The 26,461-nt window shown below is 44.3% G+C and overlaps 1 protein-coding gene and 1 pseudogene across 2 annotated transcripts; one reads left to right on the top strand and one right to left on the bottom strand.

Annotated features, from left to right (window-relative positions):
- The first annotated feature begins 592 nt into the window (after window positions 1–592).
- Window positions 593–19,434, top strand: LOC310775853 (aspartate aminotransferase, cytoplasmic pseudogene; annotated as a pseudogene). Its single transcript, XR_014554040.1, has 3 exons — window positions 593–720; window positions 7,196–7,377; window positions 19,378–19,434. The product of XR_014554040.1 is annotated as an aspartate aminotransferase, cytoplasmic pseudogene (transcript).
- Window positions 7,222–26,461, bottom strand: LOC310774613 (V-type proton ATPase subunit e 2-like). The gene is made up of 4 exons (XM_083634706.1): window positions 26,323–26,461; window positions 21,879–21,926; window positions 20,495–20,593; window positions 7,222–7,341 (listed from the first exon to the last, which is right to left on the bottom strand). Exons 1-3 carry the CDS (start codon window positions 26,424–26,426, stop codon window positions 20,500–20,502), a joined length of 246 nt encoding a protein of 81 aa, XP_083490832.1. The 5' UTR covers window positions 26,427–26,461; the 3' UTR covers window positions 7,222–7,341; window positions 20,495–20,499.

Raw genomic sequence — 26,461 nt, 5'->3', positions numbered from 1 at the left:
AAACCGGACATTCGTCAAATAAAACACATTTCAAAGTAAAAGCCCATCTTGATGAAAGGGTGACAGGAGTCGTGTATGAAGCCGTGTGTGCAGCGATTGGGACACACAGTGCAAGCACCAGCCTAAAAAAGCAGCACTGTCGAGTTGCATCAAAATAGACAGTGTTGTACTTTGAAAGGGTTTTTCATCCCTTGAAATGAATCAAATTGTACATTATCGGCTTTATTTTAGCATGCAAAAGTAGCGCGAGACCCATTCCTGGCTGTTCATTGGCTAATGATTCTTGCATTTTGGTCCTCCGCTGACGCCACTGTCAATGGTATGAAAGTTCATTGGCTGACCAGTCTCCTAAGGGGGCGTCGCAGTGGCGAAACCTCCGTGGCACAGATACAGGAAGTGACTGGAAGTTGTGGTGTCTCTATCGCGGCCCTTTAACGTACTCTCATTGGCTACCCAAGAGTCACGTCCGTGTTACGTGCCATCCTATTGGTTGCTGGATAGACGCCCATATCGGATTGTCCTAAAGCGGGTTGAAGGTGAACAACAGAACCAGGGCCCGTCTCTGTCTCCTCTCCTCCCCGCAGCACAGGGACCCGACAGCCCGCAGAGTCATGTCAGTGTTCACCGAGGTCCCGCAGGCTCCCCCCGTGGCCGTGTTCAAACTCACCGCGGACTTCAGAGAGGACTCCCACCCGCAGAAGGTCAATCTGGGAGTAGGAGGTAAGAGATGTTTGTTACTTGCTAATGAATGGGCGGTAACTAGCTTACTGACAGTGAGTTAGCCTAGCAGTAGCAACCCGTCCTGTGGCCGACTGTGCTGCTTGTGCTGCCTGCTAGCCTGCTGGCTGGGTCGGTCTGTGACTGGAGCAGTGCTGCCTACCTGCTATGATCACGCCAGGGAGCATGCTGAGCTGCGCTTTGCTTTGACCTTCGTACTAGCTAGCTAGCTAGCAAGCAGCCACTGACAGGATCAGCTGTTTTGACAGCAACATACCGGTACATGGATACATGAGTCGCTCTATGGAAAACTACTCCTGACATTAGTGTGATAATGTAGTTGCTAGTTATATTCTAGATACTGAATCAATGAATGATACGTGATTGATTGGAATTAACGCTAGAATTTATAGATTTTTCTTTACATATTTATTGACAGTCGAAATGACATGGATACAAGCAAAGCAGAAATGCAGACAAAACAATCACACACAAATAAAGACGTCATTGAAAACGTCCAGACAATTACATCCCGAGCCAGGGGGGGGTTTCTAAATGAAAACATCAAATAAAGGGAGCATGCATCAATCAACAGTCTGCGAATTAAAAAAAATCAGTGACTCCTCTTGTGACTGCACTGCTCTGTCAAAGCACTGACATGAACAGGCTCCAGTCCTGCTCTGTAGAGAAAAAAAAATAGATTATCATGTTCACATGTTTGTCAAGGTCTAAAACCTTTCCACATGGACCCCTAATTTAGTCCACATTAGTTAGCAACACAAACTTCCGTTCTGTCTCTCTGACCCAGATCTGACAGTATTTCTATATGATTTTGTCGACAATCCCTGATTATATGTGTTGCACGTAGAGACAACAGTGGAACTATGGTCAAAACAGTCATTCTCCTACATTATGTAATTGTTGTATTAACTTATTGTAATTGAAATAATGCTGAAATTGATCAATTCATCCATTTGCTGGGGACCCCCTGGGACCCCCTCAAGGACCCCTGGTGGTCTCCGGACCTCAGCTTGAGAACCACTGGTCTGGTCGTGTGTAACTTCATGTGGCACAGCCTTGAACATGTCATGCTCCAGTATTTAAACGGGGAACTCTACAGGTGGATGTGATGTGATGTGATGTGATGTGCACTGCAGGTTAGGGATGCACGATATATCGGCAAACATATCAGTATCGGTCCGATGTTGCAATGTTAATATCGGTTATCGGTATCAGCCAAATTCTTCACATTGAGATGAAATAATGCAGTAAATCTATGATTTATGGGCTTTTACAAATGTTTTTGAAATAAAGAAATGCATTACTTTTTCAAATTTAGTGTTTACATGTATTTTTCAGTATGTCATTTTTTTTATTATCATAGAAATGTGTTTTTATACAGATCATATCGACATCGGTAAATATCGGTTATCGGTCATAACAACAATCTTAATATCGGTTATCGGCATCGGCCAAAATTTTCATATCGGTGCATCCCTACTGCAGGTACTGTATGTAGCATTTTAAATGTAAGCCCAGGCAGAAGCATTAAGACTGGGGCTTTTCTAGTTCAATGTCTTCAAAGCATCCGAATGTCAACATCAGTTCTTAAACTGGTAAATGGCCTGCATTTGTATAGTGCTTTTATCCAAAGCACTTTGGAGTGAGTACATTCACCCGTTCACACAGACATTCATACACCGAGGGAGGCAAGCTACCACGCAGGGTGCTGTCACAAGCATCGGGAGCCATTTGGAGCTCAGTATCTTCCCCAAGGACACTTTGACATGCAGACTGGAGGAGGCGGGGATCGAACCACCGGCCTATTTTATAGACGGTTTTCACCAGAGCACTTCCTATTTCTCAGCATTCGGCAAACTGCAGAAATATTCACTCGACATCGTTACTTTGTTTTCGCCACTCAGCTGTATAGACGGTTTTCACGGAATGGTCAGTCCTGCACTTGAATGTTTTTTTCTCTTTTATGTCCATAGCAAACACTGCAACAGGAAGTGAGCGGGGGTTCAATTTAGAATGTTTTTGTTGTCAAGTTAAAACCGTCTATACAAAGCAAATCAATTTGTCCATGGAATGCCTCAACATGAAATTCAAGCTACACGCTTTTTTTCTTTACACATCTTTAATATTTAAAAAGGAAGAACCAAGATAAAGGTGACAACAGGTGACTTCACTGATTGGCTCCTCCTCTCTGGTTGAACTTGTGTTTGTTAACACATTCAGTGCCAAGGACGTCTGTGGACGTCCTAAAAAAAAGTAACGAGGAGTGCCAAGGACGTCTGTGGACGTCCTAAAATCATAATTCATATTATTCCATAATTCTGCTGTTTAAGGTCGTACCTAGCCAGTGAGCATGAATCCCTTCAAGGGATCACACGGCGCCACCTTAAACATCGTCACAGGAGCTGCTCCACCCACCTCAGATCCTTTACTTTGTACAGGAGACAGCGGAGAAAGTGGAAACCGATGCATGCTTTCTGCCAGAGCCGTATATATTGCTCTGTCTACAGCGGACAGTGGGCTCGGCTGCATCCGCGCTCACAACTGAGCTCTTATGCTTCTATCTATCTCCACACGATTTCCTAGAAAGCCAGCATCCGAAGCCGAACGGCCAAGCCTTTTCGTTCAGTCGCGTTTGCCAGCGCGCATCATTTCCTTCTTGATGGGCGCTGGGATCTGTCCGGGGCAAAAACGAGAAAACAAACTCTGTGCGTGTGGGAGGAGCCCGCAGCTCAGAGGTGGAGAGGGGAGAGGGGGGAGAGGGGGGAGGGGGGGGGGGGGGGAGAGGGGTGTGTGGCACACAGGCTTCACAGAAACCACACCACACGCCACCACATCAGAAAACACCAGCCAGAGTCAGTGAATGTGCTCGAAATTAGAGTGCAAAAGGTATTCATAAAAGGGCCTATATCTTGGAAAGTAAAAAAAAACGACAGAAAACCCTTGAAAGTGCACTTTTTTGAGAGGCTGTAATTTCATAATGGAACTGTCTAGAAACAAAATTTCTTCTTTGGAAGAAGCAGGAGTGTTCAATGTTTCATTAAAGTCCAGCCCCGTTAATATAGCCATAATAGAAAAAATTCTATAGCTGTTTTCAACTGAATGGAAGTGAATCTGGCACAGGCTCCAGACAATTTTACTGAAGCGCTGTGGCACTGAATGTGTTAACCAATGAAATCGCTGCATTTAGACCTCGGTTGCCAAAACATTTATCTGTGCCCCAAACCAGTTAGGCCTGGATAATAAGCACTAAATGCTAGTAGCCAATGTGCCTCACTCGCGTGCTCTAGCCTACACTTTAAGATCTTTATTTCCTGGGATACACACCCATATAGATTGGTAGTAATTGTTCCAGGTGAAATTAATATGCCTTGTGGATTTGGAGATAAAACAGAAGAATTAACTGTAATATGGATGGCAAACAGTAGAGGCTGTATGACCTTCATGCATGTCAGCCTCATATTTGTATGGAAGACATTGTGTTTTAAAAGAATTATGTCTGTTAAGAAATCACACTGATCTCACTCCTAATTAAATATATCATGATTTTGTGAAGATATCTTTGTCTATATTATTTTGAGGATGAATAAACCTCATAAAAGTGGTATAATATGGCATCGTGCCCGGAACAATACACATCAATATCCAATAACAAAGTGAAAAAAAAAGTTGCATTACAAAATTCTTCGTCAGTCTTATCCTTGTAAGTAACTGTGTCACTTCACAATACATTTTGTAGCATACGTTTAAACTGCAGCTAACCTACTTTAACCTTGTGAGGGAGCTGGATTCGCGCGAGATCATGAGATCACAAGATCACGATCACATGACTAATCCAAATCCGAATCTATTGGTTTGAATCCGAACCACCCACCAATCAGCGCCCAGAGGCAGCACGGGGCGGGCTTTAGGCTTTAGGTGTGGCTCAGAAGTGAGCCCGTGATAGGCAGATGGTTCATCCAATCACCTGCCAGGTATTTTTTTAATCCAATCACAGGCCACATATTTTATGAAAGTGCCTGCCCTTTGAAATAGTTTCCCGAGTGACTCGTTCCCAGATGGTTATATTATGAAAACAAACCTCTGGCAGCGTCAGCTTAAATCTACTATGGATGGAGCAGGAAATGACACATCAGCTGTTTTATAGTTGTATTTACAGATAATAGTTCTGGACAAACAGGAACATCTTTTTGAAGGACCACGCGCGTCTTAACGAGGTTAAAGCTTCAAGCATCCACGGGAAAAGGCTTTATATTAAAGGATCAATATTGGGATTCATGAATTGATATCAGTTCCTCTAAATGAATATCAATTAGGGCTGCAACTAACGATTATTATTATCATTATCAATTAATCTCTCGATTATTTTCTCGATTAATCAATTAGTTCTTTTGTCTATAAAATGTCAGAAAATGGTGAAAAAATGTCGATCAGTGTTTCCCAAAACCCAAGATGACGTCCTCAAATGTCTTGTTTTGTCCACAATAGTCACATTTAAGAAGCTAATTGATTAATCGCAATTGCAGCTCTAATATTGAATCTATCTGTCTGTCTGCCTGTCTATCTCTATTTATCTATCTATCTATCTATCTATCTATCTATCTATCTATCTATCTATCTATCTATCTATCTATATTCTATTGTTTTAACCCAGCCCTAGTCTGTAGCGCTGGCTGATTTGAATGTTTGACTCAAGGCGTGTTGAACTCTGCGCAGCACAGAGAGCAGAGCTGAGCACTGTGCTGGGCCTGTCATCTGATATCACAGCAGAGAGCTGGACCGCTTTCTTAAAGCAGAGCACGCGTTCCACAGGAGTCAAACAGACACACACGCGCGCACACACACACACACACACACACACACACACACACACACACACACAGACTTTAGTCTCTGTTCAGGGTGACCTTCAGGGAGTGTCTGGTACAGAATGAAATTAAATACACTTGTTTCAATGGCTGCTCTCTCTCTCCTCTTATCATTTCAGACTGCACGATTATTATTATTATTATGGCTGAGCAATATAACAACATATCGATATCAGCATGAGACTAGATATCGCCTTCGATTTTGGATATCATAATATCGTGATGTGGCATAAGTGTTGTCTTTTCCTGCTTTTAAAGGCTGCATTACAGTAAAGTGATGTTATTTTCTGAACACACCAGACTGTTCTAACTGTTGTATTATTTGGCTTTACCCACTTGGTCATTATATCCACATTACTGATGATTATTCATAAAAAAATAAAAAATCTCATTGTATAAATATTTTTGGGAAAGCACCGATAGTCCGGGAAGGAAACCCTGCCGTTGTATTTTATTTTTGATCACAGTTGTTTTGAATAAAAAGTGCTTGTGACATCTGACATGTGGCTTTGACTTACAACTGAACATTTAGCTCACTTTGTAGAATATGATTTTTGGTCCATATCGCCCAGCCCTAATTATGGCTATTATTATTCTTAGCACTAAAAGATCAAAAGATCCTGGACATCATATTTAGAGAAATGGTTCCATGTTTCTGTAGTTCTTCTAGAACTGCTGCTTACATAATATTCCCTGAGGTATTAATCAAAATGTATTCAGTCAGATGAGCTGTGTGCGTCGAAGAGACGACCGCAAAATGACAAATGTTGCAGGCAATTTTTTTGTGTGTTTGCCTAATTTCAAAACTAGGGATTAAACGATAACCGGTTTTAATGATAACTGTGATAAAATTCCTTACGATAACCACACGCTTTGAAAAACATGTTAAATATACTGTCCATCATCAAGCAAAGTTGACAACCGTCTCCAAGATGCAGCCTTGAAGAAATGATTTTAGTGAGTGTATCAATCCTTTTTGGGTCCGAGTTCTCAATATAAAACTTGGTGAAATGATGTATGTGAGTGTATTAGTTAGGGCTGTGAATCTTCACTGGCCTCACGATTCGATTCAATTACGATTCAGAGGGCTACGATTCGATTCGATAACGATTATCGATGCATCTCGATGCATCTTAAATCGATGCATCACTTTTTTTCCCGAATACATGATTTTTTTTCTCACTTTATTTTTTCTCACTGTGTGGCTACTTTTAAAATAAAAGTGCATTTAGAATTGCATTGTATTATGATCCATAACTAAAATAAACAACTGCATGTACTTCCATTATATTTTATCTGATTACCGTATATATAAAAAAAAAAAAATTAAATTAAATAATCGATTTTTGACATTTGTGAATCGATGCAGAATCGTGCAGGTCCGCATCGCGATGCATCTTATACTCGATTATTTTTGACACCCCTAGTATTAGTACTTTTTGAACATCTTACATTTAACCGTGATCATTTTCGTCATTATAATCGTGGTGTGAGATTTTCATATTGTTTCTTCTGGCCAGTGGATGCTGAAGTCGAGCTCTGTGGCCTGTTGTTGGTGTTGATGTGCTGTTGTGGCTTTGTGTCCCCTCCAGCTTACCGTACAGATGAGTGTCTGCCCTGGGTGCTGCCGGTGGTGAAGAAGGTGGAGCGTCTGATCGTGGAGGACGGTAGCCTGAACCACGAGTACCTGCCCATCCTCGGCCTGCCAGAGTTCAGATCCGCCTCCTCCAAGGTCGCCCTGGGAGATGACAGCGCCGCCATCAGCGAGAACAGGGTAGGAGGGACACACATGCACACACACACACGCACACACACACACACACACACACACGCGCACACACGCCAGGGTAGGAAATTAATGGCGGCTCAGGGCAAAATGCCCCCCCCCCAAAAAATCTAAAATGTCCCTTTGAATGGGGATGACAGTCCCCGTAAAATAAAGACTTTCTGCAAATTACTCTATTTGCAAAGCGTGTCCGGATTTTGTTTTGAGTTTGCAAAGCATGACTCCAAAATGGCCAGCTAGTCATCCCTACTCCTACTGGGGTTATTTAGGGGAGAGAGGGGATGACATGCGGCATTAAGGACCACAGGTCGGATTTGAACCCGGGTCGCGAAGGATTTAGTGGTACATGTTCTACCAGGCAGGGCTCCAGAGTGCGTGTATTTACACGCATTTTCCCACCTTAAAATCGGCCAGTGCGCATAAATATTTTCATAACACGCACTGGTACGTGCACCTTGGAATTTGACGCCTCTCTCTCTCTCTCTCTCTCTCTCTCTCTCTCTCTCTCTCTCTCTCTCTCTCTCTCTCTCTCTCTCTCTCTCTCTCTCTCTCTCTCTCTCTCTCTCTCTCTCTCTCTCTCTCTCTCTCTCTCTCTCTCTCTCTCTCTCTCTCTCTCTCTCTGCTCTTGTCCCACAGGGTGCGGTGCGGTCAAGCTAAATCTCTCACATAGAAAGACAGGGGAAATACAAAAATAAAAAGCTTTCAATTGCTTCTGAGTGCTTTAGACTTGGGCCGAATCATTTTACTTTGTAAGTCCATCTGGAAGTCGTATCGTCCTTATCGCTAGTAGAACACGGACAGGACAGTCCGCAGCCAGCCGTCCATTACATAATGTTAGCATCGCTAGCGGGATGCTAGCTAACTATCAAGCCAATTCTGGGATTACTAACATTACCAACATGTAATTCAACATCGCTAAAATGTGTTGTTGACAATATGACTATGCTGTCTGTTAATGTTAGACCATCTAAGAGCAGCTATCTGCTACGTTTTTTCACTGTCTGCAGTGCACAGTGAGACTTCACAGCACACTGTAGGATTTGTCACTACACTAATCACAGTAACGTGAACGTCCACAATCATGCCCACCATTACATAATGTTAGGCAAACTACAGATGACTAAATAAATTACTGTGTTAACTCAGTTGGTGATGACTTTAACAGACGTTTATTGACATGAAAATCTTTGATCGTATCGTTTAATAATTTGCCAATATGTATACAAAATGACAAAGAAGGTAACGCTTAAAATGTATTATTGCGGTGCCAAAAGGCGTGGTGAAAAATGTGGGCGCACCTAAATGATGTGCTGGTGCACCTAAATTAAAAAGTAAGGTGCACCAGGGCACCTAGGGCTCTATTCTCCCACAGGCCATCGGCGCTATTACGGGCCTTAACCGCAAAAAAACGTGCCTTGCGCCTGTTTCGGCAAGATAGCAATAGGCTTTAGGCTGCCAAATGCGCTTTAGGCCGAATGGGCGTGGCGCAGTCCCAAAGTGGGCGTGTCGGCGCTAAATACCAGCTTAGTGATATCTTGGGAGCTGGCCTACATTTAGCGCTTTGCGCTTTTGAAAAGCACGCCTATTCTGTGCCTTCACTGCTTCTTCTCTGTCACCCTTCTCTCTCTCTCTCTCTGAGTTCCCAGCATGCATTGTGTTTCTTCATTTCGCTACTAAATAGCCACCAAATGAGCCAAAATAGATATAAAAGGTAGTTCTAAATTAATGTGTAATGGTAACACAGCCTGCCATTGTCAACATTTCAATATTGGACCAAATCAAACATCGAAATGAAAATACCACCCTATGTGAAACATATATGTCCTCCTGGGCCTATATATACCCCTTGTGGAGTTAACGTGATTTAGAGAAGTAACAGCGGAACGCGCTTCGGAACGCGCTTCTAATGGCATCTGCTATACTGTGATGTCCCTCCAATAACTTGGCCCTATTTCACATTTAGTTTTACAATAAAAACACATTTATGCAATGACTTGACATAATGTAGGGTATATTTATGTGCATCATCCTTCCTGCAGCAGGCGAGAGAAAATGATATCTTTCTGGACAAACTTTCACCAATCTAATAGGCTATATTTTTCTAGCTGATGCATAGAACATTCTTTTCACTTTGATCTTGCTATAGTGTAGCGTATTTACATGCTTGCAGTATTGAAACTGCAGTTAGATTGGTTTGAGAAGCATAATAATATGGAATAATAGCCTATAATGCAGACAGACAGGCTGGATGAAGGGAGGGGGGGGGGCAGAGCGTTTGGCTTTCGTCTGGTTTTGCGGGATCACTGGAATTGGAGCTAAAAAGGCAAGCGTGCGATTCGTTTATTGCACTTATCCAATGAGCATGACGGTGCATAATTTTACGCCTAAAAGGCGTGGTTGTAATGCTTTGGGCTGCATCTAGCGCCAGCACGACGATATCAAGTGCGCCTTTCCACGCCCACTGCTTTGATCTGCGCCTGCCGCTCGGCCTAGAAACTGCGCCGATGCAACGATAGGGGCCACCTAGTGTAAAGAGTTAGTCTGGAGCCCTGCCAGGTGAGCCCCAGCATCGCCCCCTTCTACCTTGCCTCATAGAGTGCAGCAGGGATGACGTATTTTTGTAGGCTCAACCAGAAATCGCCACCATTTTGGTTCGTCAGGGGAAAAAGTCTATGGGGTTTTAGAATGGGGATTCACTTAAATGCATAAAATAAGGTCTGTGGTTCACAAAAGTTTATGGGAGCAAGAATTTGGTTTGAGCAAGTTAATCTTCACAAACGTGAATCACTTTTATGCCTTTTGAAGCGTTTTCTAAAAAACATGTTTAAAAAAAAGCATTTACGTTCCAAAAGTACCGTAATAAAAGTTCTTCACGTTTGTGAAGATTATCCTGCTGAATCCAAATTCACGCTCCCATAAACTTTTGTTAACCACGTACTTTATTTTATGCATTGAAGTGAAATCCCCATTCTAAAACCCCCTTCACTTTTCCCTTACGAACCCAGAAGTATACTTCCAGACTCATTCCTGCCGTTCTCTATTGGTTTGCCCTCAAAGTCTCGCCCACTTCTCCGGCTCGCAGACGCAGTAGAGCAGTTGTGCGCCGGGAATCGGCCCTCCAATTATAGTAGTAGAGATACTGTAGGAATACTTTACGAATACTAGATAGAGCCCGACCGATACTGAATTTTTGAGGCCGATGCCGATACCGATATTAGGGAGTAAAAAAATTCCGATATCGATATATATCGGCCGATATTCTTTTAATATATATATACCCATTATATTACACCATTTTCTTGCAATGATCTCTCAAATATCAAACACTTGACAAAGATATGACTTGACATGACTTGAGATATGTAATGTAGGCAGGATATTTCACATCTTATCAATAAACCTTATTGTCCAAAATGACATCAATGCAATGAAACTGTAAACTTCACTGGGAATTTAATAATTATAAATAACTAGAAATAGAAAAACACAAATAGAATATAAAATATAACTTGAGTTAAGAAAAAAGATCAAATATACAGAACATGCTGTCTATAACTTAAAAAATAAAAAATATCGGCAAACATATCGGCCGATACCGATATATCGGTTATTGGCCGATAATATCGGTGGACCGATATATCTGGCGGGCTCTAATACTAGATCAACTGTATTGACTGTATCTCCTGCTAGACATGACAGGACTAGGCAGGGTGCACTTTGCAAGCAAAATAAAACAAATTGCGCAAAAAAAGAAAATCACGCACGCACAAAATGAATATTGGTCTGTCATGCAACATACATTGGAAGAACTAAGGTGTTTCCCAGCATTTGATAAAATTGTCCTGGGAATTATCCAAAATGCCCAGAAACATATTTCACAAGGGCAAAAAAAAGAAGTTCAAGTTGAAAAAAAAAGTTTCCTGAGATTTCCTACCCTGACACACAGATACACAAATGCTCACTCATACTAAACACATTGGCTGCGTTTGCATGCACAGAACCCGGCTATTAAAGTCTTATTCAGGTTACCGGTAATCTGTTTACATGGAAATGTGTATGCACGTGTAATACATTCCTGCATAATGTAAAATAACATCACATTCAGTGTTTCCCCTAGAAAAATGTTCAGGCCTGGAGGGATTTCGAAACGTACCCCGACCGCAACGGTGGGAGCCCTCGCTGGCAGTGGCGACGCTAAACTTTTAGCTCACCTGTTCACATCTATGTTCGCAATGGCATCCCAAGTATCATCATACTATTATGGGATGCGATGCGAACAGTTGTATTATGGGATGTGCGTTTCCCAGGCAACGACACACAGCACTTGGGAACAGCGCTGCACACTGGCACAATGCTCCTCAAGGCAAAATGCTTATTGTTTTGAATGATTTGGCATCTTCTATTACTGTCAACACCAGTATTGTTGTATTGTAATAATGTGCCATAAAGGTTTATTGAAATTTTGGGGAGAGCAAAACCACTCCACCAACCACACTACCAACTACCAACTACCCACCCCTCAAATTCAGACTTTCTACCCCACCTTCCTATTCTCTATGGCACCTCCCCCCTCCCACCACCCACAATCCTAACCCCCTAGCCACTAATCCTACCCACCCCTTGAATCCCGACGCTCTACCACTTTCCTATCCTGAGTTACGGCACAAGACAACAAGTATTCCTAATCCTTTCTACCCTTCAATCTAGCCTACTCTGTACCAGCGTTTCCGCTAGCACTCACAGCTGCAGGACATCGTGTCCTTTAAGATTTCAAATAAAGGACAAATGGTATAAATTCAGGACACATTAAATCTGTGTTTATTGGGCTTAAAAACCTACACTGCGCTATGTGGTGTGGCGATGGTCCAGCTGGTCGTCTCGTCCAGGCAGAAAACACTAGCGTCCCGATAATATAATAGATAAATGTGTCCACGTTAGCAAGCAAGCAGAAAACACTAGCCTTTTTTTTTTTTTTTTTATACCTTTATTTATACAGGGGGAGTCTCACTGAGAGCAATGCTCTCTTTTTCAGGAGTGCCCTGTTCACATTCACACACACATTCATACCTGGAAGCTGCCCAGTCGTCACCTTGCTAAACTAATGGCCTAAGTCACTTTTTTCCAAAAATGATATTTTTGCCTAAGTCAGCTCTTCAGGATGCTCCCCACCTCTGGTAAAACGGCCAACATCCTAATTGAAAAGAAAATGCTGTTTTTACCTCAATATTCGAATGGCCTAAATCAATAGTGTGACTAAATCAATCTAACTGTGACTTAGGCCATTTTATTTTTGCCTAAGTCACAAGACAATGCGACTTAGGCCATTTTACAAGCTTTTAAAATGGCATCTGCATCAAGGAAAAATAAATACTTAAAGGAAGCTCTTTGTATGTACAAACTGCTAGTGGGTTGGTTACGGGTGTAGCCTCAGCAAGTGGGACACCGATTAGAATGAAGAGGGCCAGAGGAACATATGCCAAGGGTGTTTATTTAAAGCAGATCCCTTGATGCTGATGTACAGGCAGATGTACAGGCAGATGCAGATGTACAAGCAGATGTACAAGCAGATGATTTAGGCTTCAAATAATGCATCTGTACATGGCAATCAATAGGGAAGAACGAAAGCAGCCTCCTCCACTGCTGTCTGGAGCACACACTGAGTGTGAAGGCTCTTAGAGCCTCTTAAGTGCAGGTGTGTGGTGATCAGTCCAGAATTAGGTGCAGCTGTGCTTAGGGGAGGGAAAATGGCTGGAGGTGAGGGAGTGATGGGTTATGGGAATTGGAGTCCGAGAGTCACTTTTGTACAGCCGCCCCCATATTCACTAGTGAATATGTATACTAAGAAAAGTGACTAGAGGCAGAGGAACTGAAGGTAAGGAGAGTAAATGAGGCAAACCGTTCGGCTGTCATGGCCGCCCCATAGCAGGGTGAAATGGGGCAAGCTGCATGGCCGGTGGAAAAAGAGCCAAGACGGCCGGAGGCAGGGCTGAAGGGGCCATCTGGTCCGGAGGGCATCCAGGAGGCAGAGCAGACAGGTTGAGCAACCCCGGATGATGTCCCAGACACTGACGCCACAGACAGGACCTTTCCGGAGGCCGACCTGGATGCTGGTGACGCCGGCAGGTATACTCAGGGGGCCGGCCCGGATATTGTCGACTCCGGCTGGACTGTTCTGGAGGGTGGCGCCGAGGGATGGGAGCCACTGAAGATTGGCGCCGAGGGATGGGCGCCAAGGGAGCAGACGGAGGTGCGGGGGCCACCAGAGCAGGGGGTGCAGGGGGCACCGGGACTGTAGCTGGGGGGGCCACCAGGACTGACGGTGCGGGGGGCACCGGGACTGGCAGTGCGAGGGGCACTGGGACTGGCAGTGCGGGGGGCACTAGGACTGGAGCCAGGGGGGCCACCGGGACTGGCGGTGCGGGGGGCACCGGAACTGGCAGTGCAGGGGGCACCGGAACTGGCAGTGCGGGGGGCACTGGGACTGGTGGTGCAGGAGGCACCGGGACTGGCAGTGCGGGGGGCACTGGGACTGGTGGTGCGGGGGGCACTGGGACTGGAGCCAGGGGGGCCACCGGGACTGGCGGTGCGGGGGGCACTGGAACTGGCAGTGCGGGGGGCACTGGGACTGGCGGTGCGGGAGGCACCTGGACTGGCGATGCGGGGAGCACCGGGACTGGCGATGCGGAGGGCACCAGGACTGGCAGTGTGGGGGGCACCAGGACTGGCGCCAGGGGGCCCACCAGGGCTGGCGGTGCGGGGGGCACCGGGACTGGCGATGCGGGGAGCACCGGGACTGGCGGTGCGGAGGGCACCAGGACTGGCAGTGCGGGGGCTGGGTGAGGCACAGGGAGCGCCTGGGCTGGGTGAGGCACAGGGAGCGCCTGGACTGGGTGAGGCACAGGGAGCACCTGGACTGGGTGAGGCACAGGGAGCACCTGGACTGGGTGAGGCACAGGGAGCGCCTGGGCTGGGTGAGGCACAGGGAGCGCTTTCCTTGAGTACAAGCATCCCTCTACCGCATCAAGCCTCCTCAAGAGGTGTCTCAAATAGTCCATGGTGTCTCGTGCAGGTTGACCATGCTGCCGCTCAGGTGTAGGCCCAACTACATGGGGATGGTATCGTTGTGGGGGAGGGGCGTGCGATGGTGGATGATATCCCCACAACTGAAGGTATGGAGGTGCCCTTCTTCCCCCTACTGGCTGCTGGTTTCTCTGGTCCATTCCCACTTGCTGAGGCCCATCCGGGCTCAAAGGACCATGTACATGCAGCTGGATAGAACGCTCATCCATAGGGACTTGAGACTTGACTTGGACTTGCCCCTCAAAGACTTGACTTGGACTTTCCCCTCAAAGACTTGACTTGGACTTGCCCCTCAAAGACTTGAGACTTGACTTGGACTTGCAAAAAATTACTTGTGAGCAGTGAAATTGTTTGAAATGTTAAAGGGTTAGTTAAAACCCAGCAAAGAGCTGGAGGAAGAAGTGAGGAGAGGCACATGCCTCCTCAGTGTTTGATTTAATTGACATTTGTTTGATTTAAGAAGGATTTAAGTTTAAATTACAATTTGTTAAGAGTGACCCAGCAAAGAAGAGCTGGAGGAACAAGTGAGGCACATGCCTCCTCAGTGTTTGATTTAACTGACATTGTTTGATTTAAGAAGGATTTAAGTTTAAGTTTAAATTACAATTTGTTAAGAGTGACCCAGTAAAGATGAGTTTGCTTTATTAAATGAAAGTCAAACTGCCCTCTGTCTCCTGAGTCTCTATCTATGTGCTCCACTAGCGTTTTAAACTGTTTGTGGTCACAGAAGTGGGAATAAAAGATGTGCAGTGTTTTGCCTAAGTCAGCTTTAAAATTGCCTAAGATGCAACGGCATGTTCATAAATTGGCCTAAGTCATTTAATCCACTTATGGAACATGATTTGACATACAGCGTTATTTGTATGTTAATAGTCATATATTGTCATAACCTTTTTGTGTGAAATGATTAAGGAATATCATATACTCTCTATTTGGTTCAGTTTTTTGTGTCTCCTGAAAAACTTGAAAATATGACTTAGGCTATTAGTTTAGCAAGGTGACTCAGTACAACCACAGTCTGATCTGTGGCCACTGAGCAGCTCCACTGGAGCGGTTGGGGTTTAAGGGCCTTGCTCAAGGGCACCTCAGTGGTGGTAATGAGGGAGTGGCAAGCGCTGCCATTTCACTTTCCCCACCCAGATTTATCCTGCCGGTCCCGGGGATTGAACCAACGACTTTCCGGTCACAAACTCGCTTCTCTAACCATTGGGCCACCACTGCCCCCCCAAAAAAGCCTCTAGCTACGTTAACAAGCAAGCAGAAAACACTAGCCTCCGTACAAACACACTTATTACAAATGAGTCAGGCTAATAAGAGTACTAGAAAATAGTAGACTTGGCTTGCTTTGGGTAACTAAGTTAAGAGAGGAAAACACACGCGCTATAGACGGTTTTCACCTGTGTGTTGCGCAATAGCCACAACTCAGCACGGCTGTATTCAGACCTGAATTACCGTATAAACTGGAAACCGGAGTACGTTATAAACGTTATAAATAAAGTCACGTTATAAACAACTAACCAACGCTTGGGGGTCCGTATGGAAACAGTGTTACTCGAAATGGTTAAAAGTTAAATCAATTTGGTCATTCAGTGGTTCATTACTTTACTGCCATGTAAAGTAACTAACGTTAGCCGCTAGCAGCATTAGCCACAGTATCCGTCTATATCAGTGCCCCAGTGCACAGCAGTGAGCGCAACACAAACCTCACCGCACTGTCAAAATCCCAACACTCAGTCCCCCAGCTGCCCCATTAGTCAATAGCATTTTAGAGAAACGTGATGTACCTCTCTCAACTGACCAATCAGAAGCAGCTAAAGACGAGCAGTACTAACAACTATAGTGTTACCAAACTATAAAGTGACAGGTCAATATTCTTGATGGGGTTTAACCCGGGGTTACAATAAGTATTAGCATCGGGACTCGGGAGATAATTTACAGGACACGATGTCCTGCAGATTTTAATTTACAGGTTTTTGATGAATTTTAAAGGCCAATGTCCTGCAATTACGGGACAACGAAAACCCTGCTCTGTACCTCTTAGCTACATCATGTAGCAGCCTACCAAGAGGGCCATCTTTGTGCCTCCTGCCCAGCCATTCAGTCCACTGAACAAGACAGAGATGTTCAGACAGTAAGCGCTCAGTTTGACTTTGACTTTGTCCCCGAACTTGCTCCTTAATGCTTGCCCACGCTTGTTCTATGTGCTGCGTGTGGGTACCTGTTTGCAGATCTACATACCACCTTGTATGATTCACAGTCATGTGATTGTAGCCGAGCGCAGGCAGCGCACGATAAGTAGGTGGAGTTGCTAGTAGGGAGATATGGGTGGTGGGAGCGGTGCCAAGGAAGAGGGATGGGCGAGCGGAATGGGGGAGTGGTGCTGTGGGCTTAAAGGTTTGCACTTGTTTTTATTTCAACAAAAACCTGTGAAGTGAATTATGTCAAGATTTTACATTCACTTATTGATAATTGCACATGCTGGATCAGACAATAATGTTGTAAGTGATAGATTGTGTGCTCCATGTGGAAAGACACAATTTGATTTTTAATGCATATTATGAAAAACCTACCTCAGTTTTTGTTACAATACTAGATTGTAAATGCTACATGTTGGAAGACACCATTATTTTTCTATTGTGTTTTTTCCCCATCTACCTAAATTTTTGGTACAATTTGGCACAATTTGGAAAGGTTTTAAACAGCCATTTTGATACAATTGCACTGTTGTAAATGCTAGATTGTAACGGCTTAATTTGGAAAGAAACTGAAAAAAATAACCTACCTCAGTTTTTTTGTACACTTAAGCTGCGTTCACACCGACCTATTAAAGTTTTTCGCTGGCATCGAGTTTACATACAAAGTCAATGCAAACGAGCGATTGAGCGTACATTCACCCACAAAATCGCTGGGCGTCCGAGCGACAGAGACGGTGCGATAGGGAGAAAATACACTCGTCGCCCGAGATGAAATATCCCAACTCGAGCGAAAATACGCTGGCATCAGTCGCTCACTATTCAACGCTGATTGGCTGCCGTGTGAGAGTGAGTCAAGGATCATACTGGCTTGGAACAAACTGCTGGTGTATTGTGTGGCAACAAACCGCATTGACAGCTCATTGACAGGCTGACAGCTGTCACCCCCCAAATCCTGACTCTCTACCACAACCCCCCCCCCCAACACCACCCATATCGCCCTAGTCCAGGGGCAGTCCGGGGCCAGTTGTGGCCTGCGGACCGATTTTAAGTGGCCCTCACCTTGTCTCTCAAACACAGTATTGGTTAATCAAGCAAGTTCAATTCACGTTTTGTTTTTCTCCGTTCACATAATGATGACAGCACTATCATACAGTTTGTAGACAAGCACAAAGTAGGAAACAACACAGGCCGAACTAAAGTTTTCAGATGGTAAACAAAAGCCCTGGAGTACAATCGAATGTGATTTTTATTTTTAGAACCCATATGATGCGAGAAGCAACTGGCCCCCCGGCATCTTCACATTATCTAATCTGGCCCCCATTCAAAAAGGTTTGGACACCCCTGCCCTAGCCACTCCACCTACCCACCCCTCGAATTCAGACGTTCTACCCCACCTTCCTATCCTCTATGGCACCTCCCCCCTCCCACCACCCACAATCCTAACCCCCTAGCCACTAATCCTACCCACCCCTTGAATCCCGACGCTCTACCACTTTCCTATCCTGAGTTACGGCACAAGACAACAAGTATTCCTAATCCTTTCTAGCCTTCAATCTAGCCTACTCTGTACCTCTTAGCTACATCATGTAGCAGCCTACCAAGAGGGCCATCTTTGTGCTTCCTGCAAAGCCATTCAGTCCACTGAACAAGACAGAGATGTTCAGACAGTAAGCGCTCAGTTTGACTTTGACTTTGTCTCTGAACTTGCTCCTTAACTCATTGAATGCCATGGACGTCCTTCGACGTCCAATTAAATAGTGACGTAGAATGCCACGGACGTCCTTCGACGTCCAATGCGTTTTTTGACGGTGGGACGTCGATCAAAGCCTTCCGCAGCTCCTGTACAACTATAGTAGCTATTGGAGGTGTATAACCTATTTTACGGACTCATTAGGTGGCGACAGTGCTTGCTCGGTGCAGTCCAGATTAGAGACAGGTCCGAGAAACAGCCTAAAAGCCGTGGATCAAAGACAACCCGATGCATGCTCCCAGAGCCATTTGCTCTGTCGCGGGAGCTGACATTGGCTCCGAACAGGAGTCAATCCGCGCTCACAACTGAGCCCCTCTGTCCCTGTCTGTCTACTGTCTGTCTGTCTGTATAGTTTCTCCAACCGATTAGCAGCCAGGAAAGCAGCCCCTGACGCCAAACCATTCAGCAATCCGGGTTGGCTCTTCCCTGCTGTGGCGCTGAGAGCCGACAGCAGCACACAAACGCAGCACTCCGAAAATATAATGGTTGCGTGAGGCTGTGTGCAGTGTGGGGAGGAGTTTACGGGGGGAGGGGGGGAGGGGGGTGGTGCACGCAGGGCATCACACAACAACTACGTCACTACATCAGAAAATATTATCTTCAGACTCAGTGAATGTGCTTGAAATGCTGCATTTCACAAAAGGCGGATTATCTCAGCTAATAATTTGAAAAGCCTGAAAACGCTGAAAACAACCTATCTTCTCCGGCTCATAACTAAAGAACGGAAAATGGTATCAATAAACTTTTTTTTGCTGATGATACAATAGAGCCAGCTCGTTCTTGTGCGTGTTCGGTGTTTACATAGTAATATCACACAATATTCTGTGGGCCTCGAGAAATCACTGAAAACGCTCTGAAAACTCTGGCACTGGGAGCATCCGTTCTCCAAAAGTGGCTGGCACTGAATGAGTTAATGCTTGCCCACGCTTGTTCTATGTGCTGCGTGTGGGTACCTGTTTGCAGATCTACATACCACCTCATATGATTCACAGTCATGTGATTGTAGCCGAGCGCAGGTAGCTCACGATAAGTAGGTGGAGTTGCTAGTAGGGAGATATGGGTGGTGGGAGCGGTGCCAAGGAAGAGGGATCGGTGAGCGAAAGGGGGGAGTGGTGCTGTGGGCTTAAAGGTTTGCACTTGTTTTTATTCAAAAAAATCCTGTGAAGTGAATTCTGTCAAGATTTTACATTCACTTATTGATAATTGCACATGCTGGATCAGACAATAATGTTGTAAGTGATAGATTGTGTGCTCCATGTGGAAAGAGACAATTTGATTTTTAATCCATTTTATGAAAAACCTACCTCAGTTTTTGTTACAATGCTAGATTGTAAATGCTACATGTTGGAAGACACCATTATTTTTCTATTGTGTTTTTTTCCCCATCTACCTCAGTTTTTGGTACAATTTGGCACAATTTGGAAAGGTTTTAAACAGCCATTTTGATACAATTGCACTGTTGTAAATGCTAGATTGTAAAGGCTTAATTTGGAAAGAAACTGAAAAAAATAACCTACCTGTTTTTTTGTACACTTACACACAAGATCCGTCTTAAAGTGTTTTTGTCCTTACCTGCTAAAACATTGTAATTTTTATTCACATTTGAACAACCTTGACCACATAGTGCTCCTTCACATAGGTGAGCTGTGAAAACCATAGTTAACTGTTAATAAGTGCATAATAAATTTATTTATTAACCTTAAAGCAGCTACGAGCAAGATTTTCGATTGTTATTAAACAGTCTAAATTTAATATCGATGCCTCACATCTTACCTCTAATATTAGAGGAGACCAACGCAGAGTAGTCTCGCTTGAAAGCAGAGTGAATCAGCGAGTGTGGTCTTGATGATTAGTCTGTCTGCGGCCGCGGCAGCCACTTCGGCTGTTTTTGGCCAGCGCAAGCGGGCCCGATATCTGGCTTTGTCCAGTCCAATTTGCGTGCCGATTTGAGTGCCGATGCTCGTGAGCGCTTTATCGCGCTGGCCATATGCTACGTCCTGACCTAGCCTACCTAGCCTTGTTAAATCATTGTTAGCCAGGTTCGGCATCTGAAAGCTGTAGTTGTTGTGACAGGACTCACCGTGTTTACTCCCAGAAGTAACGCAGATACCATATAGTCTCATTCTTCAGCTGAGGGCCGAACAGAGGGTTAGCCTGGGCCAGGATCGCTATCAACCAGCTGAGAGAGAGAGAGAGAGAGAGAGAGAGGGAGAGAGGGAGAGAGAGAGAGAGAGAGAGAGAGAGAGAGGGAGGGATGGAGAGAGAGAGAGGGAGGGAGGGGGAGAGAGAGACAGAGAGTGCGCGTAATATTTTAGGGCTGCAACTAACGATTATTCTCATTATCGATTAATCTGTTGAATATTTTCTCGACTAATCGATTAGTCGTTTGGTCGATAAAATATCACTAAATGATTTTCCCCCAAAGCATCAAGGTGACATCCTTAAATGTCTTCTCTTGTCCTGAGCAACAGCCCACAACCCAAAGAGAATCAGTTTACTGTCATAGAAGACTAAAGACAGCAGAAAATATTCACATCTAAGAAGCTGGAACGAGAGAATTTCAGTATTTCTTAGTTCTGAGAAATTAGTCTAAAGTAAACGATAAATCGATTAAAAAGATATTTGGCGATACAATTTTTCTCGATGGACTAATAATCAATTACCGTAGTCCAATTACCGTAAATTCCGGACTATAAGCCGCACCGGTGTATAAGCCGCACCTGCAAAGTTGACTATTTTTTTCTTATATAAGCCGCACCGGACTATAAGCCGCGGGTGTTTTAATGGTATTATTATTATTTTTTTTTTATTTTTTTTATTGTGTTTTAATGTTTAATTACCATATGTAAGGGTTCATGCACAGAGGGGATTGTCGGGAAAGAGATGGCTGTTTGAGGAAGCTCCCATTTATTAACATTTCAACAAAACAACATAACACAACACCACCTGTGTTGTTATTTACAGTGCACACAGTGTCATACAGTGTCATACAGTGTGGTGAAAAGAGGGCAAGAGAGGAAATTAAAACAGAAGTGGATTTATAGTTAGAAAGAGTGCTAAAAAAGAGAGATTTTTTTTTTTTTTTTTTTTGAAAAAATCCATAGATAAGCCGCACCGTTATATAAGCCGCAGGGGCCAAAAAAGGCCAAAAAACGGGAAAAAAGGTGCGGCTTATAGTCCGGAATTTACGGTAATCAATTACGACTAATCATCACAGCTGTATAATCGTTAATCTGTCATATGGCTACAGCTGCTTCTATTTCAATGATTTGAAATCACTTGTGTCGATATCGCTGTCAGGGATTCTGGACAACACCAAACTTCATTTCAGTGGGTAAATATAAATGTTGTATTCTTTTCCCGGAACTGTGCGTGCGTGCATGCGTGCGTGCGTGTGTGTTGTGCGTGTGTGTGTCTGTTGGTGTGTGTCTGTGTGCGCGTGCGTGTAGAGAGTGTGTACTCACAACAGGTAGCAGCAGATGGCGGTGAGGATCAGACTGGTGATGATCACCCTGTGACACAGAGAGCAGGGTATTTTAAACGCCGTTTTCAAAGCGATCCCTTGACCTCTCACCTCAAGATATCTGAATGAGAATCCGTTCAGGCGACGTCTCGTCATAGACGCGTGGTCAATGGGTCAGCAGCATGGGGGAAATCCTCCCGTTCTTCCCAGCCAGCATAGTTAGCATTTAGCTGCTAGCCCAGCCCAGGCAGACAGGATCGGGGATTCAACCACCGCAGTAAACGCACATCTGAACAGACGTTTATGTACCTGCTGTTGAATCCCCAATCCTGTGTAGAGCCGCAGCACCGTCCTTTGGTGAGTCAGCCCATTGAGATACGGTATATGGGGGTTTTTCCCCCACCGTCTAGTCTTGCGCGGCAGCCGTAGTAACATTTTGTGGGCGTTCCCACACAGACCGACTGTATCTATTGGTTCTATGAGTACCCACTACCCACATGCAGGGCCCGAAATTAGAGCCCGCCACCCGCCAATGGCGGGCATATTTCAGCTTTGGCGAGTGACATAAAAGGGCTGTCCGCCACATGGCGGGTAACAAAATAGTCATGTAAAATAATCAAACTGCGGTGTGTTTTGGTCTTACGACAGTCGCCTTTATTGCAGCCCCCAATCTCTCCTTGCGCGTCATCTCCGGCCTCATTTTTGGCTCGTTTACGAACGTCACATCCGCTACTCTTCTGTCCTGACTGGCCGTGGCCATCTGCATTCTGCAGCGCGCCAGCGCCTGCTTGCACTGCAGGGAGCTAACGTTACGCCGGTCCGCCGGCTATAGCTAAGCTAACGTTAGCTTAATATAATGTTAAATGGGTTACAATGTGGAACCATATCGAGGGAGTAAGCCGGCCGCTAAAAAGAAAACCCACCGCGGCTTTCTCCGACGAAAAGGATGAAGCGGCAGCGAGAGCGGGACCACCTAACAAAAGAAGGTTTCGAGAGGAGTGGAAGTTTGGCGATAGCGGTGTTTCAAGAGACTGGCTACAGTATGATGCTGGGGCTGTAGTGATGAGTTCTGTGTGCCGCAAGTATGCCAAAAAGAAAAATAGAAACAACACGTTTGTCATCGGTAGTAAATCAATGAAGCTGGAAGCCGTTTGTGACCATGAACAGAGCCAGTGTCACATTGGCTGCAAAGAGGAGAAGTAGAGAGAGGGTGAGGAGTCTGAGGAGTTATGTTTACAAAACCTTCAAATTTACTTCTGTTCTGTTAAATCCTGCAAAGAGGGTGGAGAGTGAGGAGTCTGATGATGTTTAACATTAGGTTACAATTTAAGCTCAAGATTGACTTGACATGTATTGATAAGATTGACTTGACATGTATTGATTAATCAATCATCAATCAATATATTAAAATAATTTGCTTCAAATTTTACTCTGGCCTCTTATTTAAGTGTGTATTCTTCAACGTCATACCTTATCTACTTGAAATGTACTGAAAAAAATGTATATACCGTATATGGATATATGTGACACAAAAATGCGTTTTTTTTTTGGCCGGTAAGAAATATGCTTGGCGGGTAGATTTTTTCCATCTACCCGCCACTGGCCGCCGGTGGGTCAAAAAGTTAATTTCGGGCCCTGCCCACATGTCTCCTCTTTACAGATAAGGTAACATTAGCATTGTTTGATAAGGTAACGTTAGCATTGTTTGATAAGGTAACGTTAGCATTGTTTGATAAGGTAGCACGAGCATGTTTCTCATTACTGACAGAGTCTCCATGAACTTGAAGCATTGCTGATGATACCCCAGAAAATCATCTTCTTCACAGCCTAATGTTGGCAGTTATGCATGGCTTCATGCCTCTCTCTCTCTCACACACACACACACACACACACACACACACACACACACACACACACACACACACACACACACACACACACACACACACACACAGGTGTGTGTAGCCTGACTGTGAGTCAGCATCACTGTTGTTTTAACCTGTATGACTCACACTTTCTTTACATCCAAATACAACAACAACAATAACAGACAGAATTAGGGATGCACCGATATGAAAATTTTGGCCGATGCCGATAACCGATATTAACATTGCTGTTATGGCCGATAACCGTTATTAACATTGCTGTTATGGCCGATAACCGATATTTACCGATGTCGATATGATCTGTATAAAACCACATTTTTATGATCATCACATTTTGTACATACTGAAAAACACATGTTAACACTGAATTTGAAAAAGTTATGCATTTCTTTATTTGCAAAGCCTTTGGAAAAGCCCATAAATCATAGATTTACTGCATTATTTCATATCAATGTGAAGAATTTGGCTGATAATGATAACCGATATTAACATTGCAACATCTGACCGATACCGATATGACCGATATGTAAAAAAATGACCAACATCGGCCAATACCGATATGATTGCCGATATATCGTGCATCCCTAGACAGAATCATCATCTCGTCTTCACATCGGCGCTTAGCGAGCTGCTGCTTGTTTTACAGCTCAGTGGTTCTTAGTGGTTCTAGCGAGCTGCTGCTTGTTTTACAGCTCAGTGGTTCTTAGTGGTTCTAGCGAGCTGCTGCTTGTTTTACAGCTCAGTGGTTCTTAGTGGTTCTAGCGAGGTGCTGCTTGTTTTACAGCTCAGTGGTTCTTAGTGGTTCTAGCGAGCTGCTGCTTGTTTTACAGCTCAGTGGTTCTTAGTGGTTCTAGCGAGCTGCTGCTTGTTTTGCAGCTCAGTGGTTCTCCACGTGTGGTCCAGGGACCACCAGGGGCCCTTGAGGACCCCCCCAGCAAATCTGATAAATTGATCAATTTACCAATTATTCAATTTTGAAGAATAACATAGTTAATGTTAGATAATGTAATAGTTTCTGAGTTCAGAGACAAAATCATAAAAAAAACATAATAATAATAATACATTTAATTTATAAAGTGCTTTTCTAAAAACTCAAAGATGCTTTACAGTGCGCTTTTTTTCTCTCTCCCCATGATGGGGAAGGCTAGGCAAAGGCATGACCCGCCCCTCTCTGCCTCTGATTGGCTGACTGTACTCGGCTGCTCTCGCCTTCTTTCCAGGCGAGCCAGTAGTATCTCAAACGAGCCTAAATATGCTTTAATTCGTGATGCAGCGGGGGGAAAGTAGGCTACTTTGAAGCATGACTCCTATAGATATTAGTGTTTGCTGGACAGACAGCTAACATTCATACATGACTGCAGTTAGTTGTTGCTGAGGCTATGGTCATCTAAGCATTTATTCATAACGTGAGCAGCAGATGCAAAACAATCATTAAATCAACAAGCATGAGATACTTCATTATATTGAACGTTACAATTGCAAACCCTATAACTGAGTTATTTAGGCCTACTTAGCCTATTGCACAGACGTGTATTTTTTTCTTGTCATTCTAAATTTCATCACATTGTTGCTCTGATTAATATTTAAATGCAAATACATGTCACTCTTGTGTTAGAATGAGAATGAGAATTAAAGTTCACTGTAACTGGGCATTGACACTGTTTTTATATCACCCTTGATCAATTCTCATGAATCTTTTATCCTTTCCTTTTTTATTTGTCTGTAGGCTACATACGCGCACTGCCAAGAGTAGCGGCAGCATTATAAACCAGAGACCAGCAGACTATATTAAAAACATAAACACACTGTGGCGTCTTTCATGCATGCTAGCAAGCGAAACTACTGTCTGTCTGACCCACTGAGTCTGACCACAGACTGTAGAAAGAGACGCGGGATAGCCAAGCGAATACGATTGGATGAACGTTTGACGCTAGGCCAATCACAGACAAGAGAGGGTGCCTCCAGCCTTCACCATCATCCGGAAAAAAATGACGCTTACAGTGCAGGGGTTAAAAAAGAGTCAAATGGGGATCCATTAGCTCTCTTAGAGCTCAGTCCATACATTCAATGTATGGACTGAATTAGGGTGAGATTTGATCAAATCTGAGAATATGTAGTATTTCCAACATGACTACATTGTAGGTAGAGAGACAACAGAGCAACTATGATCAAAATAATCATTCTAAAAATGCATAAATCTGCTGGAAACCCTCTGGAATGCCTTCAAGGACCCCTGGTGATCCAGATGGATGGAGGGAGGGAGGCAGGCAGGATGACGCACCCGGCCTCCATCATCCAAACCCCCCATGATGCAGGAACACACTCGTAACATTTGAAAAGATGTAGGCTAATGCAGCAGTATGACACATTATTACATGTATTTTTTTTAACAGTGTAACGTTAGCCTACCAGTAAATGCAGTAGGCTACAAGCGGATAACATGGAAGGAGACACTAAATTGTTACCACCACCACCATTATCATCACCACAGTGCAGCCCTGTCACTGTCAGTGATAACGGGCACGACACCTAACGTTAGCTTAGCCCCGGTTAGCTTACCCCCGGTTCGGTCCTTTAGGCACCAAGAACGGGGCCACGACGCCCACCAGTGCCCACAGCGTGGTGAAGCAGATCATGGGCAGCGCCAGAGAGTGGGACACCATGGCTCACACAGACGCAGACGGATAGAGAAGTGAAG

Source organism: Poromitra crassiceps (genome assembly GCF_964638095.1).
Source record: "Poromitra crassiceps genome assembly, chromosome: 4".
Lineage (NCBI taxonomy): Eukaryota > Metazoa > Chordata > Actinopteri > Beryciformes > Melamphaidae > Poromitra > Poromitra crassiceps.
This window is presented reverse-complemented; position numbering and strand designations above follow the sequence as displayed.